Source organism: Chelonia mydas, chromosome 4 (genome assembly GCF_015237465.2).
Source record: "Chelonia mydas isolate rCheMyd1 chromosome 4, rCheMyd1.pri.v2, whole genome shotgun sequence".
NCBI lineage: Eukaryota > Metazoa > Chordata > Testudines > Cheloniidae > Chelonia > Chelonia mydas.
Window position 1 is genome coordinate 32,130,239 of NC_057852.1, and position 26,361 is coordinate 32,156,599.

A 26,361-nucleotide genomic window follows, 5' to 3' on the forward strand; every position below is an offset into this window, starting at 1 on the left:
CTTCAGTCAACTTGGCTGTAACACAGATAAAAGCAGGACTTCATTAAAAATAAACACCCCCCCACAGATAATGCATCAGAATTGATATTTTTGGATAAGTAAATGGTGACCTCCTTCCCACAAAACTAGCCTCTCGCCACATTTCTGTGACTTACACCATTGATCCATCTTTAGCTCACTGGCTCTCAAACTTCGATCACTGATTTAAATATGTATTGAAATTCCATCAGCCACAAATTAAGCAAGAGCTGCTGTTGTGCATATCCAAATATCAGCTTAACCATTATACACTCCACTTCAGTTATCCAGTATCCATGCTGGAATTTAAGAGTCCGTTTCCCATGTACAAATGTAGGGAGGGGATATTTAAGACATAAATTAGCATGAGAATGTAAGGCATAAGAAGCATAAGAATGTAAAGTTATTTCAATCATTTAAAGGTTGTTTACTCAGACTCAATTCAGACTGTTTAACTCTCTCCCATCACCCTTTTTTCTTAGTGGTTTCTTGCTGTTGCAAGATATAGGCTATTATTTGGCCAGTAAGGAAGGCTCAGCAACCACCTAGAAGCTGCACATTCACATAAAATTACAGCCATCCTCAAGGCAACAAACATTCCAGGGGGGCCAGAACGCAGTGCATTGCATTAACTACACTCAGCTTCAACCTCAGTTTCTTTCCATGCTAATATTACTCTGCTAACAGCACATTCAGTCAGGCTCTCATACATCAGCCAACCTATTCGTTTAATCTTCAGGGTGAGTTAAATTAAGGGGTTATTGACAAGTAGGATTTAGCATGGCTTAATCCTGGCCTACGGAAATGTTTAAATGAAGCCAAAACAGAACTAGTTTCTTTACCATTGCTGTGTTCCTGCTTCTCCTGCTGAAAGCAAATGTTTTTGTCTATATGGGAAGAAATGACTTTCTAAAGCTAGTCTAAGTGTTTCATCATGTGGAAGCTAAACCAATAACAAAGGATGCAAGTAGAAAAGGAAGAATTCTCTACAAATCAATTCAGGGACAGTCAACTTTGGATGCATTGTAATGATATAAAGCAAGGCATTAATGCAAATTAAAATGAGATCTTCCACTTTCTAATTACAGTTATTCAGTCACTTTGTTCAGCAGCATTTTTCATGTCCCTTCCTTCTGTCCTGTATTTAATCAATTTAATCAATACATTTAAACATCTGATCATTTTAGTGCCTTTTTTGGATTAGGCACTAACAAACACTAATTTATTTTTTACTTGGAATAGTTTGACACTTGACACTTAAAATTAAGAGTTTATTACAACTTTTCATTGTGCAAAATTTTGTTTGGTTTTACACTTTTATTTGCTGTTTTTCATATTAGTGACTTGAACATGGAACAATGAGCTAGTTAAACAATAAATTAATAGCTACTATTTTGGACAAGTCCAGTCCCATGCCCCCAATTTCAGCTTGGTGAAATACATCTTCAAACATTTGTATAGGATGAAGTTGGTATTGCCATGTTTTTTATAGAGAGATGCAGAAACACAAGTCGTTGAATTTATGAACCTTCTGAACAAAGGCAATCTGATACAGTTTTAACACGTACCAGCCATAAAGAGCTAATAGAGACAGTTTTAATCAGGCTCTACAAGTGAGGTTTCAGTACTTGAGTGATTTTTGGGGAAAAATATTAGTCAGTGCAAGTATTTTATGAAAATCCTTTTCTTTGGTCAGTTTCTCTGTTGCTATTTAGAAAACCTCCCTGGACAGCAGTAATGTTATCAAGAATCATAAAACAAAACCAATATGAACAGAGTAAGTTACATTTTTCAAAATATATTAAATAGATTACTGACAATGTTACAGATAAACACAAAGACTGTGTTTTCTTAGATTGCAGAGAGCATGGCTTTGGGGATGGGGTAGCACAGGTACCTTTCACGCTGGTTAGTGGGTTTAGTTCCTAGTCTAGTACGGTGGGGTAAATTTTTCAAGCCCTGCCTAGGGCAGTAGTGGACAATAAATAAAAACATGAATTTGAAATCGGATATGGCAGCAAGAAGGCCCAGGTTACTCTGGTTGGTATACAAAGTGGCATCATATCATGCAAAAAGGGAAGTACAGGACCCTTCATACAAATCTAGTGTGACTGATGGAGAGGTCAAATCCCTAAGCCTTTACCCAGTCTTTACTTAAGACAACTCCCATTGGTAGCTTGATCAGTTTTTTTCTTTTTTTCTTTTCTTAAATTAGTACCCATGTTGCCTCTGTGTTTCAAATAAAGTGTTTCCAAAAATGATCCTTCAAGACAACTGCTGAGAACTGATTTGCAAATGTGTGGGATGTCTTCAATAATGAGACTCATCATTGATACACCAGGGCATTTTTATTTCCCTGTCCCCTTTTCCCAGGAAGTCGTTGAATGGTAAAGCTCTTATTAAGATAGATGATGACGTTTAGTGGTTTAAAATGTAATTGTTGAAAGCTTCTGCGTAACCCACCATCAAATGCTTAAAACTTCCATTAAATCATCTCCACTTGGCATTTAGCATTTTATGCATTCTGCACTTGTTCCTCCGGGGAAGGATTTATGTGTTCAGGCATTTAGTGAGCTACTGTGATTATTTAAATTGATTTTCACATTGAAATATTTATCATAGACTTACTCAGTTCTAATGCACATAACTGCATGTGCCAAGACACTCACTGATCTGAGACTACTCTAGATCTGCTGTATAGTCAGCCCACATACTACCTCTGTTTGGTACCATCCAAGTGAATAGATATTAATCACTGAATTTATTTTGTAAGTGACCAACACGGACGTTTCTATTTATTTTCCTCCTCCTTTAGGGATATAGTGAAGTGCTTCAAACAAATCCAAAAAACAGATGCATTCTGTTGCTATAAGCCATGTGAAGAGTCACTGGTAATTCACAGCATTCTAATCTTCCGTATCAGGCCTTTAACTCATGTCCTTTCTGAGTGCAGAGACTTCGAGATTTTGATGAAACTAAGTTATACTTTTTCTCAGAAAGGAATTTAGAGAGGGAAGATAATTTGTCAAAGAACTTTACTAACAAAAGGAAAGTTTCCAATTTAATTTCCCTTCAGAAGAAAAATGTCAAGAGAAGCACTTCCACTCCTCATTGGCTTGTAAGGTCATTAATGTTCAGCCACAGAAATAAAGAGGCAAGTCTGATCACTGCCTCCAAATGCTTAAAAACAGAGACACTTCACCACTGTCACCCGATAGTAGCATATTTAAAGGGATGTGCCTTTTTCTCCTTAGCACTTGGGGCAGAGTGGCCCAAGGATGCCCAGAATATTGAAAGCCTGATCAGTAAGTGCCAGTATTCTTCCTGGCTGGGTATAATATTTCATTTTGTTTAGACTTAAAACCATTCTTCTTATTCCTCCTTTCCATGGATGTTGGAAATTTGGATGAATTTTATAATTCTACAGAGATGGCAAGATCTCCAAGCCATTTCACAAAACTAGCTCTCTCCATTGCAAATTCAGAAATTGGTCATTTTGAAAATGAACTTTTTAAAGCTGTAAGACAATTACCTCTTTTTTAGCAATCCCTTTTCATCAAACACTGACATTTTCCAGACACTAAATGTTTAAAAGAAATACAAATCCTTTTCTCTTTAACTGGAAAGAGGCCAAAAACAACAAAAAAACCCCACACAAACCAGGGCTTCCCAAAACATGTGTATGGCATCCATTTGCTAAGTAACAGACAGGGATATTTATTTTTTGGTGCCTGAAAATTAATATTCAGGGCCTGGACATTATTTAAGAAAGGCCATACTGAGTCAGACCAAAGGTCCATCAAGCTAAGTGTTCCGTCTTCTGACAGTGGCCAAAGCCATGTGCCCCAGAGGGAATGAACAGAACAGGTAATCATCAAGTGATCCATCCGCTGCTGCCCACTCCCAGACTCTGGCAAACAGAGGCTAGGGGCACCATCCCTGCCCATCTTGGTTAATAGCCACTGATGGACTTATCTTTCATGAATTTATTTAGAGTGAGTATATGTTATAGCTATAAACTTACAGAAGCCGTGTTCTTCACCACATGTCCTACAATCACAACAACTCTTCCTTTGAAGCTCTGGAGTGTGGCAGTAGCAGGGCACTGGACGAGCTCTCCTTCCGCAGTGAATGCTGAGCCAAATGGAATGTTGATGCTGCCTGAAATGTGGCCGCGATTAAAGCTGACGGGCAACACAGTTAAGGGAAACATGAAAAAAGAAACTGGATACACCCACACCTGCTGTAGAGCACATAGGTCAGTGGGAGTGGGGTCTCTAAGGGCTACCACAATATAAACAAACAAACCAGGAGTGAACCCAGCTCTCAGATTTGTATGTATGCACCACTCCCATTGAAGTCAATATGACTTTCAATTTTAGGACAGAATTTGGATGGTACAGCTTTAACTCATAACTAAACAATGAACTTTTTTTGTATTTTTCTTTCTCTTCATTGCTAATGCCAATGATCTATGTAAGTGAAACAAACTATCTAATTTATAAGCAGCTCCCGCCTCCTCCCCCACGTCTGATGTGACACAGGCTAATTTGTTCTTACTGGATTAGTATATATCAAGAACCTCATTTATTGTTTACCCATTCTGAAAACAACAGCTGCCACCTCACAGGAAAACTAACAGCATGAAGATTTATTTGCTGTTTAAAAAGTGACAGATGGAATCATTTTGAATTCTGCAGTGGTCAATGAGTACTTAGTTTCACATGAGGAAGCAGAGATTTATGCTCAGGGACACATCATTCTGTCTGTTTTATCAGTATGCAGCCTTGTAAAGGTTTAACTATGCTTAAACAGCCATGAAACTCTTCCATGTAGAGCAACTACTTTGCCCTCACTACAGTAGTTAACCCTTTAGATATCAAGTCCTATGAACTTTCCTCTAAAATCTTGAATACAGGGATATTCAGTCAAGCCGAGTAGCGTCTCACATTTCTGCATTGTTTTACGTTAGTTCTGCCATTCTGAAATTGCCCTCATTTAAACTTTAAGGTTTAAAATGTCAGTTAACTAAAAATGGAAGAACATTTCCCAAACTAAAATTGAACTCAAAACAAGGGTGGATTTGATTTAAATCACTAGTCAGGTAATTGAAGCAGATATTTATAAAGTCATTGGGAGGTGAACTATCTCCAATTCAACAGGTTAATCATTAATATTTGGAGGATTTTCTTGCCATGCTGTATTAGAAGGAGATCACTACCAGACAGACGTTTACATTGTTTTATTTAACGAAAACAACAATGTTAAGTATTCTGGATTTTTTTCTTCGAACAGCAAACATATAATATTTTAACAAAACAAGCACATGTCCCTTGCTTCTCACATTTAGCTCCAGATTTCTTTTCCTTGTCCGGATCTATTCTGCTCCCAACAATCTTCTATTCGTTGAACTTTCTGAAACTTTACACTTTTAGAGAGAGATAAGGGATTGACTCTGTGTACACAAATTTGCAGAAGGACAATAGAGTTGAGGTCTGTTATTTCTCACCTCTATATATTTATTTATTTAAAAACACGTTTGCTGTTAACAAGCATGTCACCTCTGGAAACACAAATCCACAGTTTGAGAAATGCAAAACTAAGCATCTCTGATGGTATCTTCTAGACTGACCACTGAGTCCCATTGGGTAGATAGAAAGATTAACCTAAATAATCTATACAGAAGCCCATGGAACTACAAGATTGGGTCCCTAATCCATGAACTATTGGAAGTCATTTACAAAACCTTTCTTAAACATTATATGAATACATTGTGTCATACTAGAGAATTAGCATTTATAATCCCTATTCCATGATGAGATATCTTTGAGCTATAATGTATCTTAATTAAAACTATCTTTAGATAAAATGTTTTTTGAGGGAAAAACCTATCGAAAAAATCCAATTTAAATAAAAAAAATCTGTTTTTTTAAAAAAGTCATTGATTTTTATCGACCCTGCTCAAAACTGCAGTTTGAAAGAGCTTGTTTAATTTATTATTTGCTTATTCTTAAAATTTTCACGAGCATCTGCATCTCTTAGTTTCAACAGAAACTTAAGCAGTACAAGAAGGACCAATGAAATGTAGGACTGTTCTGGGGTTAATACACTGAAGTGGGAATCAGATGATTGGGGTTCTATTCTTGGCTCCACTACCAACTAAATGAGAAGCATTTACTTTGTATACTTCAGTTTTCACATCTTTAAAATTGGGATATTATTTGCCTATTTCACAGAGGTTTTATGAGTGTTATTTAATATTTTAAAGTTTTTATAGGTTTTCAGACAAAAGGTGCTAGACAAATTCTTATTTACAACCTTATTAAAATCAAGAAATTCTGTGTATCGTATGGGACACCCATGAAAGGGTTAGTATGTAAAAGCCAACAACTCCTAGAAGTTGTTAGGTAAAATCTGGATGCACAAAAGGAGTTACATGTCTAAATCCCAGTTTTGACACCACTATGATGCACAAAACCTCTGCTGAAGCTTGTAGGTGCTTACCCTCAGTTTTTGTAGTACAAGTTCCCTAGCCACCTATGTTCCTGTCTCTGCTTCCTCTCTCTGGGTGTCCAGACACCTAAGTCCCAGAGTGATTCACAAGTCAAGGGAAGACAGGTGTTCAGCCACCTAAGTTGCCTGAAATGGTAGGTACAATCTGAGCATGCCTGCCAGATCAGTCCTCTCAGGGGAGTTCATACAAAACAGCTGGGGAGAAAAAGGAGAACCTTCCACATAAAACTTTTAGCCCAGTCATTAGGGTACTCATCTGGGATGTGGGAGAAACCTGGCTCAAGTCCCCACTTCATCTGAGGGAGAGAAGGGATTTCATCTGGGATCGTCTACCTCTCAGGTGAATGAATGCCTTAACTATTGGGCTATGGGATATTTTGGTGCTAAAGTAAACAGTGAGTGGGCGACAGTACACATTACCATATATCAAGCTGCTCTCGCCACCTTGAGTAGAGCAAAACAACGCCATCAAGATGAGTTTGATGAGAATGAAGCAGTAATTCAACAGCTACTCACTAAAAAACATGAGATGTATAATCACATTTTTTATCCCATGTCCCTGTAGGCACAGTTTTAACATACAGGCATCTGTGTCATGATATCCAATCTCAGCTCAGAAACATCAATCATGGAAGATCAATGATCTTGGCAAGATCATGGCAAGATCAATCATGGAATGCCAAGGCAGATGAAATCCAAGGCTATGCTGACCGTCGGGAGCCCAAAGACTTCTATGCTGCTTCGAAAGATGCATATGTCCTACATACAGCACTACAGTCTCTTTGAAGAGTGCAGATGGCCTAACACTGGTGACTGACAAAGGAGAAATCCTTCAGAGGTGGTGACAGCATTTCGGTGATCTTTTGAACATGCTATCCAACATCACGGACAAGGCACCAATAAAAGCAATGGATCAGCCACCTTGTAAGGACAACATGGATGCAGCCCCATCCTTTGACTGAGTCAGCACTGCAATCAGTACCATGAAGAATTACAGAGCTCCCAGATCTGATGGCTTTCCTACAGAAATATTCAAGTATGGAGGTGAGATCCTGCTGAGGTGACTACATGGACTATTTCTCAATATATGGAGCAATGAAGATTTACTGTAAGACTTCAAAGACTCTGCTTTGTCATCATATACAGAAGAAAGGTGAAAAGTCTGACAATGGCAACTATTACTCTCCATCACTGGAAAAGTTCTGACTAGAACACTCTTTGATTGTCTGCTATGCAAAATCACTAAATGCGTGTTACCGGAGTTGCAATGTGATTTTAGGCCAACAGAAGGAATGGAAGACAAGATATTTGTAGCCTGCAAGAGAAATGCAGAGAACAACAACGTGACCTTTATTGAACACTGTCTTTATTGAACTGACTAAAGCATCTGACACCATCAATAGACGTGGGTTTGGCGATTATTACATAAGTTTGGTTGTCTAGAAAAATTCACCAACATTCTGAGGCTATTTCATAATGGAATGCTCGTTTAAGTCTGCGTAGATGGTTTTCTGTCTGTCCCATTTCCTGACACTAAAGGTTTTAAGCAGGCTGCATAATTGGTCCACTCTTGTTTAATATCTTCTATACAGCAATGCTTGATTATGCTACAAGAGCCCTGAATGCCAGTATCAAAATAGGTTTCCAATTCTCTGGAACAGGCTGCGATCTTCCACAAAGGTCTTCGGGCAGTTGTTCATGAGCTGCTGTGTGCCAATGACTCTGCTCTAGACCAGATACAATTGAATATGAATGGATTTGCAAAGTCTGCAAAAAGATATGGGCTTATATTCTGAAAAAGACAGAGGCCATGTATCAACCTGCACTAGGGAAACCCTCCATGAAATCAAAAGTCACCATCAGAAACACACAGCTAAATGTTGTTACAGACTTCTGCTATCATGGTAGTATATTGTAGATTTATGTTAGTATAGACAAGGAACTGACAAATCATATCAGCAAAACCAATTCATCATTTGGTTGACTATCAGGAAGAGTTTGGTGGCAACATGGTATTAAACTTCAAACCAAGTCTATAAATCAGTTGTGCTGTCCAACTTATTGTATGGGTGTGAAACCTGGACCTGCTACAGGCATCATATTAAGCTTCTAGATAAGTTCCATTTACGACATCTGCATTCCAGACTCTGTATCAAATGGCAGAATAAAGTTACCAATAATGAAATTCTGGAATGTAGTCACTCCACAGGGATTGAAGCCAGGCTTGTCACAACACAGTTATGCTGGGCTGGTCATGTGCTGAGGATGGATGACACCAGGATGCCAAAGGAGTTGGAAAGCGAGCAGTCACAAAGGAGGTGGCCAGAAGAAATGCTTCAAAAGACACACTGAAGCATAACTTGAAACAGCACGACATTGAGACTAACAGCTGTGAGTTATCAGCAACTGGAAGACCACACTGGCGAGCAGCAGTCAATGATGGGGTTACCCAGTTCAAGGTTAACTGTCGTATGGATCTTGAGGCACACAGAGGCTGAGTTGTAAACAGTGGCAGATTCAACAAGCACAGACTATAATCCCTTCCTCAGCATCAAGCTATGCACTTCATGTGGAAAGGACTGCCACTTGCGCATCGGTCTTTTAAGCCACAACTGTACTCATAACCCATAATACGGTCATCAGCATCATCTTCCATCATGAAAGACAACCACATGCCATGTTCTGATGTCTCTCTCTCTCTCTTTCTCAATCTCTTCTCTTAAAGCTGTTCCACTTTGGTTAAATAATCTAAGAGTTACTTGGGCCAGAGAGCACAACCCAGCAATGACTTTATAGCCTGGTGATTAGAGCTTTCACCCAGGATGTAGGTCACCCATGATACAGTCCTCCTGCTCCAAAGTCACAACAAACAACTCCTTTTATATATCCAGACCTAAATGTCCTGCTCCCAAGGTACAATAGTCTAATAAAGATTTTATGAACAGTTAATGAACATGAAAACCTGTGTGAAATCTTTTGGGTCCAATTAACAGAAAAAACAACAACACTGGGCCATTCTTCCACTAGTTTGAATAAAATTATCAGAGAATTTACAACAGAAATGACTATTTGTGCATGTGAGCATGACAGATATCTTTTTTTTCCCTAAGGTACAGGAGTAGGGTTGGGGGAGCAGGGAAGTAAAAGTAGAATTTGCTTCAAAAGTATACCAGTCCCAAGTATGGAGATTAGTCACTATTTATGGCAGTACTTGTAGAAGGCTAGTAGACTGCAGGCTTTAATTACAAGAAGTTGCATTGGAAGGAGCTAAGAGTTAATCTTTTAAGATTAATACCGCAATACCTTTCTTAAATGTGATTAGTGTGAACAGTTCCAGTTTGATGACTATCACTGTTACATGATGGGAAAGCATTATAAAAAAACTTTTGAAAGATTAGTGAGAGCGAGAACCCAATACCACTAATTACTGTCGTTTATTCGTGTCTAAATGGAAAGAAGAATCTCGCCCCCACCACAAACTGTACAAAAAGTTCTTATTCACAGCTCCATTGTAAATAGTACTAAGTAAGATAAAAGTTTAAAAATAGGACAGTTCTTTTAGATAGAACATGACTTTGCCCATATTGAGTATGCTAAGCTGCTCAATGCAACAACTGAACTAACCTTTAAATAGAATAAAATACATTTACTTAGAGTAATGACATTAGTATCTAACTATGCAGACTGTTTTTTCTTGTGGTTTGTATTTCTAATCTTAAGTGACCATCTTAACCATTCCAGTTCTTAGCTGATTACAAAGGCAGAGATTTTGTGAAAGGCTGAAAGACCATAAAGTACTTAGCTAGGACCTTCATAAAAGGAATGGAATACTGCCAGTATTTCTGCTAACATGTTTAATCAAAAGAGGCTACGACAGAACTGTTGGCTTTCTACTGCAATAGAGAACGCTAAGAGTACATTACCTTGTCATTACAAAGTTTTCTCTTGGTAAAATAATCTTGGAAGAAAGGGGTCACTAGATCTCACAATATGTACTTCATTACAATACAGCAATTCCTTAGTATCCAAGGACAGCCTTATAGTGAAGTTATGCTGGACACTGTTTAAAAAAATTTAATGAACAAGAAACCTGTTGAAAGTCCTCTGTTTCCCACCAAATCACATTAAAAGCTACTCTGCTCTTTCTTTCCTGTAAAACAATAAAGTTGTGTATGAAAGGGCATCATATGAGTGAAATATTAAAATAAATTACAAAATGGTTCTCTTATGGAGAGATTCTCTTATAATTGCGCATATTGAGATATTCTCTTATAAAACTCACAAAGCGGTATAGCATTTTTCTGAAGATAGGTAACAGTAACATATGACAGGAAATACAGTGATAATATACAGACTTTTTTGCATTGAGATGAAAATATTTGAAGGTTGAGTACCTCCCATCCCTGAGTGGAAATACAATAGCATAGGTGAGGCACTCTTCTCCTTCGCATTTCACCTACATGTTCAGAATACCTGACAGTCAGTCAACTTCTTATGTATAGTGTGTTCTCCGGGAGATATTGGGACGTTCCCAGACAACAGGTCAACTAACTCAGTGGATTATTTTATTTCCAGTACGAGCTCACTTTTGAGCAAGGAGACTCCTCACTTCTTACAACCCTGGAGACTGATGTCTGCTATTTATCTACAGAATAGGTACAGCAGGAGTAACTGCAGCTTCCCACACTGAACCACCCATTAATATGCCTCAGACGGACCAGAAAGACAGACCAGGGTCTTGGAACAGTGAGTCTGATAACAAGAGAACCACTTAGGGAAATTCGGATGAGGATTTGTTATGAGAATAATAGCTACATTCTTTATGATAAAGAGTCTATTTCCTGTATAATAGCTCAAGTTTCTGCCGGCCTTCTAAATAACACGGTAGATAGAAAAGAGGACCAAATTAAAAGCCTTTCCTTTGACCTTTACTATGAATATAGCTTAAAAATTAACCTTAATTCTGTGAGGGAAAAAAAGTCACTGAAGTTCGGACAATGATGAGTCAAATGATTCAGATACCTGAGCCTTTGACTAACTTGAAAATCAACTGATGCATGAAATTAATAAATACAAGGAAAAAATTACACTTCCAAGCTTTGATCTTCTTTATTTTATCTAGACAGTAGATCGTGTTGAGCATTCAAGTTTCGGCATATTTCCAGTTATGATTTGGAATAGTCTCCCAATTCTACCATGCTCTGTTTTGCAGTAAAAAGTCTCAAATATTAAACACTGAGGAAAATACTTTTAGCACTGCTTCTCCTAAGTTTACCATTCTCCTTAACAGAAAGGATTTATCAAGCTGTAAACTCCTGAAAAAGCCAGTAACAAAGATTTTAAAAGATTAAGACATTTGATACGTATGTCATGGGACACTTTCTAGCAATCCTACTCTTCTAGATCACCATACTTGTGTAAAAGAAAGCTTATATAGGTATTCTATAGTTTAAAATTCACAGCTCTTTTCTCAGATGCATACAGCATGGTACATTTTGCATAGTACAGAATATATACTTGCAATATGTATTAATTCTGTGGATGTCTAAACTGCAATAAAATCTGCACTAACATTTTGTGACAAGTCATGTTACTGTGAGCTGTTTGCTGGTATACAAAAGAAGGAACTTTGGACCTGACCCTTTAACTGAGACATTACAGCCTGTTACCTAGAAAAATGAGGTACATATCCTCTAAAAGCAATAATCTGCATCAGCTTTACTGTTATGAAAGGAACTCTTTATAAGACGGTACATAAGTAATTACAAATAAATAACTATACTGTAAAATGCTGCCTAGGACATTAAGAGACTCACCTAACAATGTGTTGTGATCTATTCCACTTTTTGATGGAAACTGCTGACAGAGATATGCTCCTTGCTGAAAGAATCACGTAACTGAAGAAAGAAAAGAAAGAAAGAAACCCAACAAAAAAATCCTTGAAGTTGTATATGTTGAATTAAAAGCCATGTTTGAAGGACATAGTGAAAAATATATTGGGTACAGTCCTCAGCTGCACTGAGAAAAAAGGTGGCTGTAGGCTGCCTTTATACCTTCCCTGATTGTGAGTCCGCTGGGTAGCTGAACAAGCCTCCCTGCATAAGTTAGAGCAGCCACAGAGCTACTTTAACTTATGCCAATTACAATACTCTCCTTAGGAATTTTTTTTCTAGATGAGGACTGGCAGAACATATCATATACCAACGCTTCTGCTTCCCCTCTAGCCCCCAAAAGCTCATCCCCTCTCCTGACACACCCATTGCACCAAGGGAGGGGAAGGAGTGGAGCAGAGAGCTACTGATGTAAAACCAGCTATGCCAACTTTCCACCAGTCCAAGATTCTATCATGTCAGGAGAATCCTCAGGTGCCCCTGGCAGCTTTAACATCACTGTGTGCTGCTCCAGTGGTACAAAGTGATCTCATTGGGATCGAGGATCCAGCCCACAGCCTGAGGAGCAAGAGAGACTAACTTATAGGGAAATTTCTTTGCCCTCTTTTCCACAGAGAAAGTGTTTCCACTATCAACCCTACCTTCAGACTCTCTGCTGCATATCTATAGCTCTATTTAAAATATTTATCATGCCCAATTAAAATAGGCAGCAGTAGTGGTGAATGGGCCAATTTGAAGGATACTCTTCGCTATTACGGATGTCAACTACAAGCAGTTTTGGCTTGCTATTTTTGGTTTTCTTTGTAGGTGTTTTGAAGTGACTAGGTCCCGTCAGCTCACACAAGTCAATCAGATCTTCTGCTGAAATCCGTGGTGACATTTCTGCCTTCAGGTCATTCAACTGGATAGAGTCCCTAGACTTTAAAGAGAAAAATAAAATCTTTACAATGATGTAACTATTTATTTGTGATGTTACTGTTGCTGTAGGTCCCTGGTTGTTAGAGGGACAAAGTGTGTGAGGTTAATATCTTCTATTGGTCCAACTTCTGTTGGTGAAAGAGATGAGCTTTCGAGCTTACAAAGACCTGAAAAAAATCTCTGTGCAAGCTTGAAAGCTTTTCTCTTTCATTAACAAAAGTTGCTCCAAAAAAAGATATAACCTCACCTACCTAGTTTCTCACTTAACTGTTTAGGCATTATCTAGCATTCATTGCAACTTCTGCTTTATATGATTATCCTAAATATAAAAGTGAAGTTTTGCATAGAAACATTCCTTTTTTGTAACTACAGACAAGTTTGAGATAAGCCATATAGCACTGCATCTAGAACTTTTCAAATTATTCCTTGTGGATAGTTTATCTGAAAAACTTAGCTCTATTTTCTGTTTGAATATTATCCATAAATAGATTTTTTATGAACATGTCGTTTACAATTGTTTGAGGAACAGCTTGTGAAAACAAATTTTCACCTGTTCTTGGTTCATGAAGTGTTCACATCCGATGAAGTGAGCTGTAGCTCACGAAAGCTGATGCTCAAATAAATTGGTTAGTCTCTAAGGTGCCACAAGTACTCCTTTTCTTTTTGCGAATACAGACTAACACAGCTGTCACTCTGAATACTGATAAGATGTTCTCCTTCACTCTGGCCACTTTATGCAAGGTAAAGAGGCCCTAAAAGCCTTGGGACTCTCCAGTGGAGGACTTTCCCAGTTCAAGAACTGATGTAGACAGCCACAAGTTGTCCTTCAAGGATCCCCTTGAAAGCCCTCATGTAGAGGACATGTCAGGAATGGGATGGATGTGTAGTGAGTGGGGAGGATATTCTGGGCAGCAGGAGGGCCCATAGATCAACTGGGAAACCCACCATAATTTAGACTGTTCCATGGAGCTGTCTAAATTACGCCAGAGGCTACTCCAGTCCCCAGAGGATGCAAAGATGACTTAAAGCTACCTTAACCTCCCCTTATCTGTGAGTTCTGTCCTGCATCTTTGAGGTGCAGCACAGAATCTCTCCCTGTGCCCTTTCACTATTTATTATTCCCCCATTGAACCATACTATTTGTCAAATAAGTCACTTGGTATTGTTTCTGGATGAGCTAAGCTTTATAACAATTATTTGGAAACAGTTAGCTAATTTATTGTGGTGACACAGAAATACTCTATTATTTGCTTAAAAGCCTTTCCATTGTGAATGTTCTCACAAATATTCACAAGCACTAGAATCCACGGTGCTTTTGCTTTTTATTATTGTGAAAAAACATGTAATTAAGCCCGCACACACAAAAAAAGAACAAAGTAATGCATCCTGAACCCCAGAAAAGTGAATCAGTGCATCTTATTCACAAATACATTGATAATTGATGATGAATACAAAACCACTAAATTATAGCCGAGTTTATGTACAGTGAATTTCAGTGAGATGATTACAAAATGCAGAAAGCTGGGCCACAAAGTGTGGTAGAGCTTTCCCAGCCATAGTCCTTATTTATAATTGTGAAATTGCTGAATTTTTAAGAAGTTAACTTTAAAACAGCTCCTCACTGTAGAAGAACCACCTCTTCCCAATCCAACGCATTCCATCAAACCTCCCCCCGCCAAAAAAACCACACCATGACAAACAGATATACTTTGCAGAATGCTCAAAAGGCCAGAAAACTCAGGCTCTGTAAGAGTGAAGCAGGGACGTGAATTCCAGTCATGCAAACTCATTGAGAATGTCCAGTTACTAACACCCTGGTGTTTAAATGTAGGGACTGTTGAAAATCCCAGCTGATCTCATGAGAGATGGTAACATACCCAAGGACTTTAAATAGTAGAATGCATTATACCCACCATGTTATCATCTCTAAACAGGACTGAGCCAAAGTGAGTTAGATCATTTTCACCAGTAACCCCTCTACGCACAGCAATTTTGCCTCAGCAGCTAATGGAACTCTATGGGGAAGTCTCAATACTTCAGCTTCAAATTACCAGCTTTTCAAAGCACCCATACCGAGGCAAACATTAATTTTTTCTGCATTTAGAAAATCCAGCACAGGACATGTGGTTCAGAGGCTTCAATGCACCACTGCATTGTGCTTTACTGTAGTCTGCAGAAGTAGCATGTACCTACCACCACTTTGTCCAGCTTGTCTCATTGCCTAGTAATGAGGTGTCTGATTTGCATAATATTTTATCCTAGCAGTAAAGAGTTAATGAAGTCAGTCACCAATGGACAAAGGCTAAATTCAGCTCCATTGTGCCAAAATGTAGCCCTGCTGTATGTGACTCCAGTGGAGCTTTTCTTGCTTACACCAGGGCTGAATTTGTCTCTGTGCAACTGTTGTGCTCCTACTGTGCTTGAGGTCAAACATAGGCAAAAGTTGTTTATAACTTCTGAGTGTTCAGCTGTTTCCAGTGAATTATTCTGGCTTGTCTGGAGATGAATCTGTATGGGATAGCTGGGAACTGCTACAGTGAGCATCTTCTCAAAGCTGTTTAGACTACTGTTTTGGTGACTGTTACTTGTGGAATTACTTTTTCTGTGTAAATTAAAAGGCAGCTATTTTGTTTAGAAAATCCAAACGTGTGCTTTGCAATTCTTCCATACCCAACAAAGGTGCTTGGGCCACTTCTCCCCAATGCAGGTATTACTCCCTTTTACATTACTGGAAATTATAAGCAGATTATACAGTAAATACAGCCCAGATGTAAAATACAAAATAGAAAAATAAAAAATTTAAAAAGTGTTCCTACATTACTGGTGAATGTTACTGGATTGATTTTAAGAGTTAAATATATAAAGTGCTGTTTAAAAGCAAGATTATTCTAAGAGTATCAGGGGGCTGAATTTTATGCTTAGAGAAAAACAGAACCATAGTTCATAGGATTATCTTTGCCAGCTAGTCTCTTGTATATATGTAGGGTATGTTCATACCGATTCAGTACCTAGCTTATTATTTGCTTTGCAATTTTCACTTCTCAATGAGGAAACAGTAGTGTTAGCAATCAGGAGAGCTGTAGCTCACGAAAGCTTATGCTCAAATAAATTGGTTAGTCTCTAAGGTGCCACAAGTACTCCTTTTCTTATTGAGGCACTTGTAATCACAGTATTAAATAGAGCTGAGGAGAAGATGGTTTTCCTGTCCCATGAATATTTTGAAGATATCAAAATATTTTCCCATCTCAAACTGGGATGAAAAGTCAAAATCTTGACAATTTTTGCAAATCAAAAATCCGAAAAAAAATTTGCTCTGGTTCAATCAAAATAATTTCAAAACATTTCATTTTGGTTTTGATCTTCTTTCTTATTTTAAGCTTTAAGTCTAAATGCACTAAAACGTCAAAATAAAAAGTAATTTAAACTCAGAAAAATGAAATTTATTCCCCCCCAAAATTTCAAGTCAGATTTGTCAAAACCATCAGCTGTTTTGCAAACAGTTTCAGTTCTTATGAATCAACATTTTCCAGCAAAAAAACCCCCAGTGCAATGAAAAATTAAGAAAAATTAAGATCAAGTCTAGTGTTAATTAACTCAAGTAATTACTGCTAGCGCTAGCCCTTGCTTCAGTGGTGTGTTGTAAACATGTGCCAGCTTCTATTGATACAGTAGAACCTCAAAGATATGAACACCAGAGTTACAGACTGACCTATCAACTGGACACCATGTGACACCAGAAGTAACCAATCAGGCAGCAGCAGGGATCCCCCCCGCCCAAAAAAAAAGCAAAAGCAAAAGCAAATACTGTACTGTGCCTGTATTGAATCTTAAAGGTAGGCACATCTGGGCTGCATGTCCCTACATGCGGGGCAGCCACTTACAGCTAGGAGCAGCGCTGGGGTCTGTGCTGCTTTCACACACACACACACACACACACACACCGCCGAAATGGGGAAGCGCTGTTTTTACCCCCTTCCCCTGGCCGGGAGGGGGACAAGGTTACAAACTCAGTCTGAAAGAAGCTGCCAGTGCTGAGGAGCGAGCAGAGCTGCTGCTGGACCTTGGCCTGGAGTGTCAGCTGCTGGAGCCCAAATTGCGCTTTGTTCTGAGTTACAAACATTTTAGAAAAAGAACAGGAGTACTTGTGACACCTTAGAGACTCACAAATTTATTAGAGCATAAGCTTTCGTGAGCTACAGCCCACTTCCTCGGATGCATAGAATGGAACATATAATGAGAAGAAATATATATACAATCAGATAAGTTGGAAGTTGCCATACAAACTGTGAGAGGCTAATTAGTTAAGATGAGCTATTATCAGCAGGAGAAAAAAAAACTTTCGCAGTGATAATCAAGATGGGCCATTTAGACAGTTGACAAGAAGGTGTGAAGATACTTAACTTTAGGGAAATAGATTCTATATGTGTAGTGACCCAGCCACTCCGAGTCTCTATTCAAACCCAAGTTAATGGTATCTAGTTTGCATATTAATTCAAACTCAGCAGTTTCTGGTTGGAGTCTGTTTTTGAAGCTTTTCTGTTGCAAAATTGCCACCCTTAAAGCCATGAAAGCTTATGCTCTAATGAATTTGTTAGTCTCTAAGGTGCTACAAGTACTCCTGTTCTTTTTTGCGAATAAAAGACTAACACAGCTGCTACTCTGAAACATTTTAGAGTTACGGACAACCTCCATTCCAGAGGTGTCAGTAACTCTGAGGTTCTACTGTATTATTGATTTCCCACTCAAACTGTAGTTTATGATCTTCCGTACAGTTTTGCTACAAACTAGGAAAAGAATTACATGAATGTGCTGGAGAAACAGTGTCATAAATATAAAGGGAAGGGTAAACTCCTTTAAAATCCCTCCTGGCCAGAGGAAAACTCCTCTCACCTGTAAAGGGTTAAGAAGCTAAAGGTAACCTCGCTGGCACCTGACCCAAATGACCAATGAACAGACAAGATACTTTCAAAAGCTGGGAGGAGGGAGAGAAACAAAGGGTCTCTGTCTGTCTATATGCTGCTTTTGTCGGGGATAGAACAGGAATGGAGTCTTAGAACTTTTAGTAAGTAATCTAGCTAGGTATGCGTTAGATTATGATTTCTTTAAATGGCTGAGAAAAGAACTGTGCTGAATAGAATAACTATTTCTGTCTGTGTATCTTTTTTGTAACTTAAGGTTTTGCCTAGAAGGATTCTCTATGTTTTGAATCTAATTACCCTGTAAGGTATCTACCATCCTGATTTTACAGAGGGGATTTCTTTACTTCTATTTACTCCTATTTCTATTAAAAGTCTTCTTGTAAGAAAACTGAATGCTTTTTCATTGTTCTCAGATCCAAGGGTTTGGATCTGTCGTCACCTATGCAAATTGGTGAGGCTTTTTACCAAACCTTGTCCAGGAAGTGGGGTGCAAGGTTTTGGGAAGTATTTGGGGGGGAAGATGTTTCCAAACAGCTCTTCCCCAGTAACGAGTATTTGTTTGGTGGTGGTAGCGGCCAATCCAAGGACAAAGGGTGGAATATTTTGTACCTTGGGGAAGTTTTGACCTAAGCTGGTAAAGATAAGCTTAGGAGGTTTTCATGCAGGTCCCCACATCTGTACCCTAGCGTTCAGAGTGAGGAAGGAACCTTGACAAACAGTAAAGGCAAAATTAAGCTACACGACAAAGGGACATAGTGGTGTGGTACAGTATACCTCCAAAAACAGTCCTTAGGCAGCCTATGTACAATTACACTTACCTTTGCTATGATCAGGGAATCAAAAGGTATTCATAATTATAGACAGCATCTACTGGACTAACGAGACCATGCTAACTTACTACACTCTTTTTTCTGGTCTCTCTGTTACAGTCTGCAGAACACAATAACTTAGAAATCTGCGGTCTCTATTATGAGATATACTCAGCGTGCAGGATTTTTTTACCCCAGTGAAAATAATAAAGGACACTTTATGACAAAAAGACACCCCTGAGTTTCTCGATAATGTACTGTTAATTTAAATACAATAGAATACTCAAACGTGAAAGAGTATTGTAACCTTAATTCAAGCACCCAAGTATCTTTGCATTAGAACAGTTTTTAATTATATGACCACATACTATTCCCTCCCCACACCAAGATACCTGCCTAATTCAGTGCACAGGATGGATGCACACAGGGGAAGAATTAAGGTTGAATTGGCAACCTTAAAAGTGACATTTCCTATGCTTGTATAATAGAAGTCATAATCATCAAAATTCTACATTATCCCCAAAGGGTAAACAGTAAACAAGTGCTCCATAAGTAAGACTATGGCTACACTATGAGCTAGGGATGCAATATCCCTGCTCATATACATATACTCGTGCTAGCACTCAGTGAGCTACCAGGAGAACAAATAGCCTTGTAGCCACAGTAGCACGGGTAGCAGCAGTGGAAGCATGGCTGAGCTGTGTTCAGTACATATTCAGTGGTTTCAGGAGAGTTTGTATTCGACCCGACTCAGCTGTGCCTCCGCTGACACTACCTGGGCTACCCATCTATTTGTATTCAAGCTAGCTTGATGAGAGCTACCCTACACAAGCAGGGAAATCATATTTCTAGCTCATAGTGTAGACATAGCCTAAGAAATTATCCCCTGTTAACAGCTGAGTAACCACTAACATAACTGCAACTCAATTAAAATAAATATCCTAAGTGGCGTTAGCCAGCTGTAAAGTTCATTACTATCTTTCTTATGATTCCTTCTCTTCCTTTTCTGATCTAGGATACCCAATTTCCATCTGTACTGTATGATGTCCCAGAATATCAAGGTGTGGCCCGTAATTCATGCACAGTTTTGCAGGAAATAGAACTGTTGAATCAATTCCTTCATTTACAACTGTTTTAATTAGAGTCATTTCTTCTTCCAAAGACTGTGTTAATGAAAATACAACTGGAAAAAGGAACAGCTCTACTCTCCATATATAAAACTGGTTTTTTTTGGGGAGGTGGGGAGGGGGTTGGCTACCTTTAAAAGTTTGTCTGTATTTGCTAATGCCTGCATACTTCTCAGTCACAGAGAAAGATTCTTCATGGAGATTCTCTAAAAACTGTCAACATATAAAGCACTTTTCTCTAAATTTATGTCTAGAACTTGAGTTTACAATGTCTCAAGGAGTCCACCAAGTCTGTTCAGTTCTTCTTCTCCTCAGGTATTTCCTGTATATGTTTTGTATCACTTCCACTCCTCAGGGCACTCTAGGTGCGAGAGAGCAATATGGGCACAGAGCCCTCACTCCAAAGACTATTGCTCACAGCTAAAAAATATGTTTACTCTCAAGCTTGATTTTCTGCTTGGGACAGTCCAACCAAAATCTTTATACTCTTTTCTGCACACTAAATATAGTTTCACATCTTCCACAATCTGCTGTGACAGCAGTGATATTTGGTTTTAACTAGCTCCACCTGATTATCATCATCATTTATTTGTATTACCATAACATCTACCGGCCCTACTCAGGGGCCAAGATCCATGTGCTCGGCTCTGTACAAACAGAACAAAAAGATGGTCCCTGCTCCAAAGCACTTATAGTTTAAGAGCATGTCTAAACGAAGCATAAGTGTGAGGCAAGCTGTGGTGTAAATTTGCAGTGCACTTACATGCTGCACTCTAACTGTCCATGTGGACCCTGAAAGTTTGAAACAGCAGTATGCAAATCACACTGGGGAACTTTCAGAGTGCAGCAGCACGGTCCACATGGACAGTTAGAGTGCACAGCATGCTGGAGTACTGTAGATTTGCTATGTGCTAATTTGCTGTTTAGACATGCCCTAAATCTATGGCAAGCAACAACCAATATAGAAAGGCAGACAGAGAAGTTTATGGAAAAAATAAGACCGTATTGGTCAGTATATCAGGCAGTGGTATTAGTGCACCAGCAGCATAACCATTGTCATATTTATTGTAGGCATCATGGAAAAGGAAAGTTTTAAGGAGGGATTTGAATGAAGGTAATGAGGTGGCTTTGCGGATATTTATGGGGAGCTCCTCCCAAGCACAAGGGGTCTCAGAGAAAATATGCTTGTCTGAACATTTAACAAATGGGTGATAGAGACTGCTATGATTGACCAATTGGAGGCAGGAATTGACCTCCTGATGCTGAATGAGACACAGCAGGTAGCTTGGGGATTGGCTGTGAAGGACCTTGATAATGAAGACAAGTTGCTTACGTTTGATGTGATAGAAGGGGGAACCAATGACAGGACACAAAAGAGAGGGGTGACCGTGCTAGGCTAGTAGAATAATCTTTTCAGCAGCATTCTGAATGAATATGAGCGGTGCAAAATTGCATTTGTCAAGGCCAGAGAAAAGGATGTTGCAGTAATTGAGACATGAGATAACAAGAGCCTGGCTGAGCATTTTAGCTGTGTGGATACATAGGAAACGCCTTATCTTAGAGATGTGATGCAGAAAGAATCTTCAAGATTTAGACATAGCCTGATATAAGGACTTGGATACCCAAGTCGAAGATGATGCCCACATTATGGGCCAGAGCGACAGGCAGGATGGTGGTGCTGTTCACAGTAATTGAGAAAGAAGGTGCAGAGGAGGTCTTGGGAGGAAGATTAAGAGCACTGCTAGAGCCATGTTTAGCTTAAGCCGACAGCTAGACTTTTAGACAGAATTCTTAACTGTACCCAGTGATTGGCCTCATCCCTCGTTTGGGTCTTTTGGTGGTGTCATAGCTAGGCACCAGTTTCCAGCTGTGGGGGAGGGGAGAGAGAGACCATTTGAAAATAAGCCTCCAGAAAGATTACTTGTCCTCTCAGCAGCAATTTGTGAGCACCGTACATTTTAAATTCATTTAAAAAACTCACCAAGCTGTGAATATAAAACAGCTCCCAATTAAAAGCCTGATTCAGCCAGGTACTTAAGCACTTGTCTAACGTTAAGCTGCAAATAGTCCCATGGACGTCCTTGGGACTACTTACATACTTAAAGTTAAAACATGTACTTGCTGAATCAATGCCTACTTAAAAAAAACAATAGAAAGTGAGAGCTGAAAGAAGCCACTAGGCTACAAACTGCAGCTCTAAGGGCAGTAAGGCTCATTGGCAGGCAGGTGTAAAAAAAGAAGGGGTCCAATAGACCAGGACACCTAGGAGAAAAAATTAACAAATACAGTCCAAATAGCATAGGAGGATGCATTTATAACTTACTCTCTTCTGTTACCCTTCTGATATGACCTATTTAGGGTTTTCCATACTGCATACAGAGAAAAATTACCAGAAAAACTTTTTTTTTAAAATAATGGAAAGTAAAATTAAGAATCTGTAGTCTGTGAGCAATATCAGGGTATGCATTAAAAAGCCGCATGCACGCACACACAGAATGGTGGTTTATAGTTATTTAAAAAGATGTGTTTAAAGGTCAAAACTAGCAGACAGAAAACTGCAACCAAAATATAAGGATGAATTAAACAACGTTGCTCAGAAAAATGAAAGACAGTAGATAGAGCTTTTACAACAACGTTCTGCTCACTTTTCAGAGTAGCAGCCGTGTTAGTCTGTATCCGCAAAAAGAAAAGGAGTACTTGTGGCACCTTAGAGACTAACAAATTTATTTGAGCATAAGCTTTCGTGAGCTACAGCTCACTTCACCGGATGCATGTAGTGGCAATTCTTCAACAAAAAAACTTCAAAAACAGATTCCAATGAGAGACTGCTGAATTGGAATTAATTTGCAAACTGGATACAATTAATTTAGGCTTGAATAAAGACTGGGAGTGGATGTGTCATTACACAAAGTAAAACTATTTCCCCATGTTTATTTCCCTCCCCCCCACCGTTCCTCACACTTTCTTGTCAACTGCTGGAAATAGCCCACCTTGATTATCACTACAAAAGGTCCATCATATCCCCCCCACCCTCCAGCTCTCCTGCTGGTAATAGCTCACCTTACCTGATCACTCTTGTTACAGCGTATATGGTAACACCCATTGTTTCATGTTCTCTGTGTATATAAATCTCCCCACTGTATTTTCCACTGGATGCATCCGATGAAGTGAGCTGTAGCTCACGAAAGCTTATGCTCAAATAAATTTGTTAGTCTCTAAGGTGCCACAAGTACTCCTTTTCGTTCTGTTCTTGGTAGTGACCTTACTGCCTGAGCTGGGAAACGCTTGCAAATCACTGACTATCCTGCCCTTTTCTTTAAAAGTCCTTTCAAATCTGCTCCTAGTTACACTGTAGTAAAATTCCTGAACTTTTAATTTTCCCGTATCCTAACGTTAGTGTGCAATCTCATTTTAGAAAATTCACCTATGAGAAGTTGTTCACCAGGGAAGGTTGCTTAACAGACAGCACGATTTAGAAAAAAGATTTATATGGGCTGGCTTTAGAAGTCTACTCTCCTCTTATGTGTTTCCTTGACTACCCCCTAAATCCTTTAAATTAGAGCACTTGTTCTTCTCACCCCATTAGCTTTTAAACAGGACTGGGAATTACTAAGCTGTATGCATTTACTGCTCTTAATAAAAAGGAGGCATTAGGAATTTTAATGTTTTTAATATTAGAAATTAAAGCTACATAAATATTCTGAAATTAGAAGTTGAGCTTCAGAAAGATTAAAGAGCTCTAGCACTGGTAGGCCACACAATCAGAACTTTCATCTCAATTTCCATTAAGCTGTAATTTCCGATTGGCATTTCATCCTGGCTTTCACATGCAGATACACCTTTATGGAAAAGAAATTAAGTTTTTCTGATTCTGCTGGACCTGCACTTAGCAGTTCCATCTGATAATAGCTCTTGCATTTAGCTGAATTTTGGTCCAGGAAACAGAATGGCTTAAAATGGGCTGCAGGTTTTTTGCTTTTTGTTTTTAAATGAACATGGCAGTGAGGAGAGTGAGTTTGTGTGTGTATGGGGGTGGGGGAGTGAGAAAACCTGGATTTGTGCTGGAAATGGCCCACTTTGATTTTCATGCAGGTTGTAAGGAGAGTGGTCACTTTGGATAGGCTATTACCAGCAGGAGAGTGAGTTTGTGTGTGTGGTTTTTGGAGGGGGGGTGAGGGGGTGAGAGAACCTGGATTTCTGCAGGAAATGGCCCACCTTGATTATCATACACATTGTGAAGACAGTGCTCACTTTGGATGGGCTATTACCAGCAAGAGAGTGAGTTTGTCTGTGGGGGGGCGGAGGGTGAGAAAACCTGGATTTGTGCTGGAAATGGCCCAACTTGATGATCACTTTAGATAAGCTATTACCAGCAGGAGAGTGGGGTGGGAGGAGGTATTGTTTCATGGTGTCTGTGTATATAATGTCTTCTGCGATTTCCACAGTATGCATCCGATGAAGTGAGCTGTAGCTCACGAAAGCTCATGCTCAAATAAATTGGTTAGTCTCTAAGGTGCCACAAGTCCTCCTTTCCTTTTTAATGGGGTCACCAGGGCTGGTGTTAGACTTTCTGTGGCCTGGGGCCGAAGATGAAGACTGAGGACTTCAGCTCTGGATGGCGGGGCTCAGGTTACAGGCTTTGGGTCAGGGTTTGGGTTTGGGCTTTGCCTCCCCTCCACCCACAGGGCGGTAGGGCTCAGGCTTCCGTCCTACCCTCCCGGGGTCGTGTGGTAATTTTTGTTGTTAAAAGGGGGTCATGATGCAATGAAGTTTGAGAACCCCTGAATTAAATCAATTTCTATGTAAGCAAGGGACCAAGTACGATTTTTTGCATAATTTCAAATGCCTTAGGAACCGTGTGTTCTGCTGAAGGTGGCATTCCACACAATCTATTTATCTGTGCAATACCTATGTGTCTGTGTTCAGAAACGAGAGACAATGACTTCTGAAGTTGAGATAAGCTTATACCATGTTTTTAGCCAAGTAGATTTCCTAGAGCTTGATCTGATAATTGCTTTTTATTTCACCCAGGAAACAAGAAAGCAGAAGACCACAAGCAACTACGAACATATTGTAACGGGAAAAGACTGCTGCAGACCAATGATGACTCTTACTACAAAGATGTCACTGACCATACCAATTGGCTCCCTCTCATTTAACGTATACAAAACCAAAGAAGGCTCTCTTACCATGCATGATGCTTTACACCTAAATGTAACAGGCTTTAAAACAAGTTAGAACCCCCCCTGTACTCGATGCTGTACAAACACACTGTATATGACAGCCCCTTCTCTGAAGAGTTCACAAGCTAAACAGACAAGACCTAACAGGTGTGTGAAATAATAAGGAGACAGGGGAGACGGAGGACAGGGGCTGGGGGAGTGTGGTAAAGCACAGACTAGCTATATGCAAAGCAAAATGCCAATCAGCACCAGTCAGTCATCATAATCACAATTCACCACTGTCACATAACAGAGCATAAACGGTGTGACCTAGTGGTCAGAACCGGAGTCTGGCCTAGCAAAACCAAATGACAAAGAACCAAAGACATGGGCAGGAGATAAGTCAATGGTTGGAGTCAGGAGTTCTAAGGAAGGTAGCAACTAGTGCTGGAGCGCGAGCAGGCACAAGTTGGAACAAGGGCTGGTGCAGGAAGATGGTCTGGCACAGCTGCAGGTATGGAATGCATTGAGCAGCCACTGTATGGTCATTGCTGCAATGCTTAAGTGATCTGCTGGCCCTTTTTCCCCTGATCAGGGAGCACAGCCATTTAGTGAGGGTTTATTAGGCCCAGCCAAGTACGCTGGTTTGCTAGGCGACTGGGCTCAGAGCCACCTGAATTCTTGTCAACTTATCTAGATATTATCAGATGGCAGTTTTCTGTATATCACAGGTGAAATCAGTCTTAAGGATGAGAAGGTGGTAGCTTTATGCATTTTGCCTCTATCCCAAAAAGAGCTTTACACATTCTAAACTCTCTTCAACAACTACTTGGATGTTGCTACTGCATATTATTCAAACTGATTCAAAATCTGTAGTCTCTATAATTAGGCAGGTATAGTCTGCTAAGAACTTCTGCAAGGGGTAGTGGGTCCTTACTAATAATGTCCTTTTTGTTTATAAACAAAATACTTTTAATATTACAGACTGATGGCCTTGAAATTGT

General features: G+C 39.4%; 1 protein-coding gene across 9 annotated transcripts in view; it reads right to left on the reverse strand.

The window, feature by feature from the left end:
- Positions 1–26,361, reverse strand: part of TBCK (TBC1 domain containing kinase) — a 181,165-nt gene that overhangs the window by 12,288 nt on the left and 142,516 nt on the right. For 8 of the 9 annotated variants that reach the window (XM_043545291.1, XM_007054394.4, XM_043545292.1 and 5 more), the window contains 2 exons: positions 13,166–13,341; positions 4,043–4,202 (listed from right to left, as the gene is read on the reverse strand). The exons of the other annotated variant lie outside the window; for it this stretch is intronic. In XM_043545291.1, coding sequence (XP_043401226.1) covers positions 4,043–4,202; positions 13,166–13,341 — 336 coding nt within the window. The remainder of the gene's footprint in view (positions 1–4,042; positions 4,203–13,165; positions 13,342–26,361) is intronic. 9 annotated transcript variants of the gene reach the window in all.